This window comes from Balearica regulorum, chromosome 26, assembly GCF_011004875.1.
Source record: "Balearica regulorum gibbericeps isolate bBalReg1 chromosome 26, bBalReg1.pri, whole genome shotgun sequence".
Classification (NCBI taxonomy): Eukaryota; Metazoa; Chordata; class Aves; order Gruiformes; family Gruidae; genus Balearica; species Balearica regulorum.
In genome coordinates, this window is record NC_046209.1 from 2,159,276 (window position 1) to 2,167,021 (window position 7,746).

The following is a 7,746-nucleotide window of genomic DNA, read 5'->3' on the forward strand; positions in this document are numbered from 1 at the left end:
CAGAAATAACAGTTGTAATTAACGATCCCTGGGTTACTGTATTTAATTGATGGGGCCTGCTGTCCTCGAGCCGATGCGGCTGCTTATTACTGCTCCTTGTTCCTCCCATGCAGCCCCTCTCTCTGTTCACACTCACCTCCTGTATGTAGCAATGGAGAAAAACATTACAGAATATTGGAAATAAATACACATTTCAGTGAACTGAATGTTGCGCCTCATTTCACGTTTGGTATTTCAATATGAAGCTGTCAATTAGGATATCTTTTTTTTTTTTCTTTCTCTCTTCCTTAGAAGCGTAGATGAGTGTTCTAGGAAACAGAGCTCAAAATGGGTTATTGCTCCTGTTTGAAACACCGAGAGATACTGAAGCAGCTACTTAACATCCACCACCTATGCTGGCACACAGGTGCTGTAGATAAAGAAAATTTAAAGTCAGTGGTTGGAGTTGGTTTTGGTTTTTTCTTTAGAATTTCTAAAACTGCCTTATAAAAATGATCAGTAAGGAAGAGTGAAATTCTTTAGAAAAAGAATTAGAGTGTTAGATGACAGATTGTATTTGTAACAGGAGGTACAATGTCGCAGTACATGTATGTATTGTGATGTGTTCAGTCACATGCAAAAATAAGGCTTAAAAGCAGGCGGTTCGGTCTAGTCCCAAGCAGCCAGCCTTCATCGCACACAGCCCCACGGCCTCCCTCCCTCTCATCCCCCTTGGTGGAGAGGAGCACATGTCTCAAAAGCGCTGAACCATCCGGCCCTTGTCGCTAAGCCGTGTTGTGTTTCCTCCCAGGCTTCACCAACTTCAATCAAAGGTACAACCGTGACGTCCGCTCAGGCTAACGCTACTACAACCAGCGCCGCTTCCATTGTCAACTCCAACGACTCGCCGGCCAGCCGGCAAGCCGCCGCCAAGCTCGCCTTGCGGAAGCAGCTGGAGAAGACGCTGTTGGAGATCCCTCCTCCCAAGCCACCTGCGCCAGAGATGAACTTCCTGCCAAGTGCAGCTAATAACGAATTTATTTACTTAGTCGGGTTGGAAGAAGTTGTGCAGAATTTGCTGGAAACTCAAGGTGAGATAGAGTTAAAAATGTTCCTCAAAGGTGAGGAGAGAATCTTTGCCATCTGGACTTTAACTCAATAGCAGGCAGCAATGCATTTCAGGTGTCACAGGATTAAAGCGTCATATTCTGTCAAATCTGGGATTCACTTCCTTTACTACTTTTCAAACTGTTTTAACTGTAAAATTCTGAAATTTCAGTGTGTTACCATATCTCATAGGCTAGACACTGGTTGTAAAGATTTCTCTAAAAAGCATCCAGTTCTCCCCAGAGCTGTTGACTTCCTATCAGCCACTTGTTTGTCCATCACCGCTAAACTCTCTAACCTACACATGCAGTCGCAGAAGCAAAGAGTTTAAAGATTTAAAGTTTTAGTAATGCAAAAGGCTTCAGACTGAGGGGAAATAAGGGTGGAGGGTTTGTTTCGGGGTTGGTTTGTTGGGTTTGGGGTTTTTTTATGCTGGAATATCCATGAGGTTTCTCAAGTGTTGATTCATAGAAGCCGCGGGTGGAGCTGAGCTAAGCTGGTTGTGTTCTCCAGGTAAAGTTTCGGTTGCTGTATCATCTCGTGAGCCCTATATGTGTGCTCAGTGTAAGACTGACTTCACCTGCCGTTGGAGGGAGGAGAAGAACGGAACCATTATGTGTGAAACCTGCATGACATCAAATCAGAAAAAGGCCTTGAAAGCTGAGCACACTAACCGACTGAAGGCTGCCTTCGTAAAAGCACTGCAGCAAGAGCAGGAGATTGAGCAAAGGATACTGCAACAGACGGCGTCTCCTGTACAGACCAAGTCAGACCCTATAGTGCAGCACCACTCACTCAAGCAGGTACGGCTCTGTCCACCAGAAGCCAGATCTCGGTGAAGATGAGGCTCCAAGCCCAAGTGTTTGGTGGGCAGGTGTGAAAACAACGCACAAACTTGCTTTACTTCAGCTCGGCAGTCTGTGTGTTGGGGTGTAAGCTTAAAACCAGGCTGGTGAAAGTGTTTTGTGTCATGTGGGAACCCCATACGTAGATGATGACCTCTGAAGAGTGGTGTTCTTCTGCAGAGTCATTGTAATTATCTGGGGTGTTTGACTCATAGCTTGCAAAGCCTATTCCTCAATTTTTTTTGGAACGTACCAAATGGCAAACGGTGCTCCAGTGCCAGATACACAAGAGTAAATTGACCTTGAGCCAGGAACACAGTGCTGCTTGTGAAGTTTTAAGGTGATGGTAACAACCATCCATGATCGGGACTGGGTCTCACACACCTTGTAAAACCACCTTTCGGTTGGGGGAAGATGGAAGCCGCTTAAGTGCTGGTTTGAGTTGAAATAATGAAGGTACACGGAATTAAGAGTGCTGCCTGTGCACGGAGATGCTTACACAGCATATTTTTTGCTGCTTTGCAGCTGAGTGTAATTCCTTGTCCTTAGAGTTGCTTTCAGAAGTAGAAAGGTGCTTCTTAATTTGTTGTAGAGATGTCTTGGAAGTTTTCAGCCCTGAAGCTGTAGTAATACATTCCAGACTTGGCAGAAGCAGCCAGGGAAGGAGAGAGGGGCAGTAAAGATTCATCAAGTGCTTGAGAGACAGAAATCTGCTATGCCTGTCTTACCATTTGCTCTCTTCTCAGACTTCTAGCCAGATGTCTCGAGGTCCTCCTGGAGCTGCACGAGGAGTGTTGCATGCATTTAGCCAGTCACCCAAGTTGCAGAATGCATCGTCTGCAGCAGCACTTGGGAGTAGGCCAGGTAAGCATGCTGAGAGACCTGTCAGCAAGGGCAGCGCTGCCGCCTGGAAGAAGACTCCCATCAATACAGGTAGATTTTTCTCTAAAGTTTCTTTTCTTTGTACTTACTAGCTGCACTCTGTCCCACAATCATTGTTCTTTGGGTAAGGATGCTTTCTCTTTGACACTTCCTGCATGAAAGCCTGATGGTACCAAGGCTTCGCTCTTAGTATTGTTGTTGGCACTTGCTTTTGGTGTGGTTTATGCTCATCAAGAGGGCTGATCGGGTGGTGCTACCAAATAAAACCTGCTCCTTTACATCTATTCAGTCTGTTTATAAATGTGTAATGTCAGACTGTTCATCGTTGAGTCCGTACGCACAGCCAGTACCATGCCGCAGGAGTTTGTAATTTGTTTCTGGGAGTTTAATTCAGTCATTTAATTTTGACTGGTGGTTTCTCTTTGCTGAAAGCCGCGTAGAGTAAGTAGATGGTTTTGCTCTAGGTAAGGCTACAGTGCACGCTCCCAGGATTTTTGAAATAACTAAACCTGTTGCTTTGAACAAGTGGAAATTAAAAATTCTAATCTAATCTTTTTTTTTATATATGTAAGAATGTGACTTGAGTGATTTGTTTTCTTAAATGATAATTAGGATCTCCAGGAAGGAAACACTGTAGCAACTAGCTCTTTTGTGATCTACTTTCTTGTCTCGTATTGAATGGATTTCTTTTGATTTTATTTTTTTTTTAATCCCTGACAGCTTAATTTCTCATTTAAAAAGTAATTTCATTGCAGAGAGCTCTAGCCTGCTCAGAGCTTAATTTCTGGTACAAAATCTTGCTCCTATTTGTTGGGATGATTTTGGAAGCTTTCATGTTCTGGAGGTGCCTGACCTTTGTGGCCAGTAGTGCCCCATGCATATTTAGATATGAAATGAGTAGAGTGGGTTTTTTGCCACTGTTTTGTCTCACGTTCGTATCGTACTGTGACACTTGTTCTCTCTTCTCTTTTCTGTCTCATCAGGTGGGGCTTTACCTTTTGTTAATCCTAGTTTAGCTGTGCACAAGTCATCTTCAGCAGTAGACCGCCAGCGTGAATATCTCCTGGATATGATTCCCCCACGGTCCATCCCACAGTCTGCCACGTGGAAATAATGCAGAGGAATGCCCGAGAGGAAGACTTTTCCTGTTTCTGCCATCCTTTTTATACCACATTACAGTGGAATCTGCTTTAATCCCAGCTGGATATGCCCCAGGCTTTATAGGACGCAAGAAGACCACTCCTCATCCCATCGAGTGCTGCTGTCCCTGCTATGAAAAAATGACACCACGTGGGTGGGAAAGACTTGAGCTCATTTGGTTCTCAGATTCTTGTGATTGACTGATGATGAAGGCTGTCAGGGAAGGGGAAGAATTCTTTTTTTTTTTTTTTTTTTTTTTTTGGCTTTATATATTTAGTTTGGATTTTTTTGTCACCAGCACAAAAGGAGGACTAAACGACTCTCTGCCTTCGGTTTCTTTATTAATAACTACCCATTCACCAGAATGTGGTGTTCGTTCGCGATCAAGCTTGGATGTCAGTTCAAGGAGAGAGGAATTTCATCCCGATCTTGCAGATGCATTTAGTGAGCCGAGTTCGTGTTTGCTTTTCTTCCCTGCCCCTCCTTCAGCCAGGAAGGCAGTCTACAGATTATAATGTTTCAAAATCTTCTGATGATGAGCTAATGATAAATAAGTGCAAACTCAAATTCCAGTTGAGTATGGTTTGTTTGTTTTTGGTTTTTTCCTAAGGGACTGGCTGCCACCAAAACTTGTCTGGTAGGTGGGAACCAGTGCAGGAGTCTCTCACTTTTGTTGGATTCTGTTTTGAATAGACTTTGAACTGTTGGTAGTCTAAAATCTAATTTTCTGAATAGACAAACACCTTTGTTCAGTCTTTCTAATTCAGCGAAGAGCAGTTGGGCCTTTCATGTGTTCCCAGAGACTTAAAAGCGAAACTGTTTTTGATTATTTTCTTTTTGGAGGGGTTTTTTTGTTGTTGTTGATGTTGTTTTGAGCAATTTTACTCAAAAAAAAAAAAAAAAAAAAAAAAAAAAAAGGAATTCCAGAAGCTGCACGCAATCAGAAAGGGCGAGTGGAGGGAGCAGAGGACCGGGAGGCTGCCGTCAGGTCGCAGGCTCCTTCCTCTGCCGATACCCGCCGAGAAGCGACCGTTGCTGGTCCCTGCTGCGGTGGCCCGATGACGGTGCCAGCACGCCTTGGGCACGTTGGGGGCAGGACTGCCTACCTTGATCCCTCTAGAGCTCCGTTCTTCCAGGCGTCCCGAGCATGCTCCTCTGTCCATCACTTCAGTGTTTCATTTTTGATAGAGCTTTAGGTAACCCTGCTTTAAGGACAGGTTTCTGCGTGGTTTTAATATATTTTGGGGATTCCACAGGTTAAACCCAAATCCATCAGGTCCAGTTTTCTTTTTTTTTTTTTTCTTCTCGTCATCTTCCCTCCTTCTTCCCTGTGCTTCTCCCAAATTAAAGTTGAATTCAAGTGGCAGAAATACATGCCTTACTACTTATGTTGCATATCAGTACTAGAACTAGTGCTGATAAGAATTATTTGCAAAATTATATATATATATCTATATATCTATATATAAAAGAAAAGGGGGGGGAGGGGTTACTATTCAGTTTATGCTGAATCTATTTTCTTAGCAGTTGCTGTTAGATCTAACTTTAAACCAATAACTGTGTAGGGTTGTCCCCCTTCAGATCTAACTACGGCATAGAGAAAAAGAAAACTCATTCATTTTAGCCCCTCTTCTGTTGTGTGAACATCAATATTTAGATACTTTGAAAACTGTTCGGTAGAATAGAAAACCTAGTTTTGCAAAATGGTATTTGTTGCTGTATAAAGCCCTAGAATTTCAATTTGACTTTGTTTTTTCTGTTTGTTTTACAAATGTATATTAAGAGCTAAAGGGGGATGAGAGGAATTGGTTTGAGTTTTTAATTTTTCTTTTCATTCCAAGGTATTTTGGATTGGGAGATGTGGAGAGAGAAATTGAGTGCATTTTATTTTTGCACTTTGAAGTATTATGAAAAAGTTTCAGTTCCTTACCTGCGTGGAGGTTTTCTGGTTTTGTTTGGTTTTTTTCTCTCTTCTGACAAATTGCCTGCATTATCTCATCATTGATGCAAATGTCTGGCACAGTTAAATCACCTGGGAAGAGTGTGTTCGTTTAAAGAGAACAAGCAAAACTTCGCAAACTAAAATGCCTTTTTGGGAAACCTGGACAACTTAGCAATTCCTTTCCAGTGTTGGGGTAGCTTTACCTTTGGCCAATGCTGGAAAAAAGGGGAATGGGAAGAGGGGCAGAAGTATTAAACTTTCCTGGTTTTAAAGCTATGTCAAAACCTTTTTGGATACCACCAGTCCAGTACAGCAGCTTGTAAATTTTAATTTCAACACAATGGATCGGGAAGACTTAAAATAGGCCTTAAAATAATTGAGAAGACTTATTTTAAGATTTGGAACTGAAAATAAAAATGAGTCTGCACATACTCTCTTACAAATGTTGCTCCCACACCAACACTAGACCGCAATCTGGTTTCATTTAATGTAGAATAAAACCCCACAAATACTATCTTACATCTTGGGGTAGAATTATATTGAAGGTTTTGTAAGTGAACGGAAAATACCACACGGATATTAGGCTGTCGGGATTCAAACCGGGTTTGACATTGTTTGTAATCTGTGGTTCTTGGAGTGTTGCAGGTAACTTGGAGGATATATTTATTGCATATGTGTTTCTGCAAAGTTTTAGATAAATGCACCGGGAAAAGACGTAAGCGGTTACATGTGTTAAATGCCAGAAAAATTGCTTTTTCCTTTGTAGTCAGAACTGCGTATTGGGCTGAGTAGTGTTGAACTGGGCTAGTTGAGGTACCATGCTAGGTTTAGATAGTTGTTAAAACACTTGCTGCAGTCTCTCCACATCTCCTCCTCCCCATCTGTATGTTCCCCTTCTTGCAGAAGAAAAAAAAACAAACCCCAAAAAACAGCAAACAAACAGAAAAGCTCAGTTAGATGGAATAGTCACGTAATGGTGTTACGCCCTAAAGGTTCAGTCGTTTGGGAATTGTGATGGAGGGGGGGTTAGACACACTTCTAAGAACAAATCTTCGGTTTATTTCTCCTGCTGTCACATTTGGGATTCCTGCCTCCGTAAGGGCTATCAGTTCTGCCGCAGAGCTGTCCGAAAGTCAACTCGTCAGCCCTCTCCTGGGGGAATTAAAAAAAAAAAAGACCATTTTACTTAAAGCTCCCTCAGAACAAGAGACTGAACGTGCTGCTCGACAGTCTAACCTGTAAATCGGTATCGTTCAGGTGGAGTATCCGGCGTCGCGTCCTCTTTCCCCGACCCTCCACTGCTTCACTGCAAACTGCTGCATGAGCTGGTTTGACATTGCTCGGATGCTGCTTGCTTCCCCCCTCTCCTGGGGAGAGGGTTAGAGCAGCGTTGGTTCTTGCAAGCCATATAACCTTTCTTGGAGACGTTGCGACTACAAGATTTTATAATACAGTAATAATGAAAATGACTATTGTACTTAGATTTTAGCAACTTGTGAAATAAACCCTGGATTTTCATTTGAACCCGTGTTGCAATTTGGGAGCTGTGTGGTTTTTATTTTATTATTTTTTTTTAATAACCTAATTTATGATCTGTTTGATTTCTGAGCGTTGGCGAGATCGCAGTCCTTTGCTCGGACACACGACGAGTGGCCTGGTCGAACCTTTTAATTTTTATAGCGCAGTCGACGCGGACAGCTTTTCCAGTTTGTGTAAAGGGTGACTTTGCTAATTTTTGTGTTCTAGAGATTGCTGTAAATGGCTTTCCAGCTGTAATAGTGAGGAAGACTCTTGGTTAATCTTAAATTTGAGATAGTTTGGGGTTGGGTTTTTTTCTATAGACATTTTTTT

At 42.4% G+C, this 7,746-nt stretch overlaps 1 protein-coding gene across 9 annotated transcripts in view; it reads left to right on the forward strand.

Moving 5' to 3' along the window:
* Positions 1–7,419, forward strand: part of GATAD2A (GATA zinc finger domain containing 2A) — a 66,715-nt gene extending 59,296 nt beyond the window's left edge. For all 9 annotated transcript variants that reach the window (XM_075776689.1, XM_075776694.1, XM_075776695.1 and 6 more), the window contains 4 exons: positions 791–1,070; positions 1,600–1,889; positions 2,678–2,864; positions 3,797–7,419. In XM_075776689.1, coding sequence (XP_075632804.1) covers positions 791–1,070; positions 1,600–1,889; positions 2,678–2,864; positions 3,797–3,927 — 888 coding nt within the window. In that variant the 3' untranslated portion in view covers positions 3,928–7,419. The remainder of the gene's footprint in view (positions 1–790; positions 1,071–1,599; positions 1,890–2,677; positions 2,865–3,796) is intronic.
* The last annotated feature ends 327 nt before the right edge of the window (positions 7,420–7,746 follow it).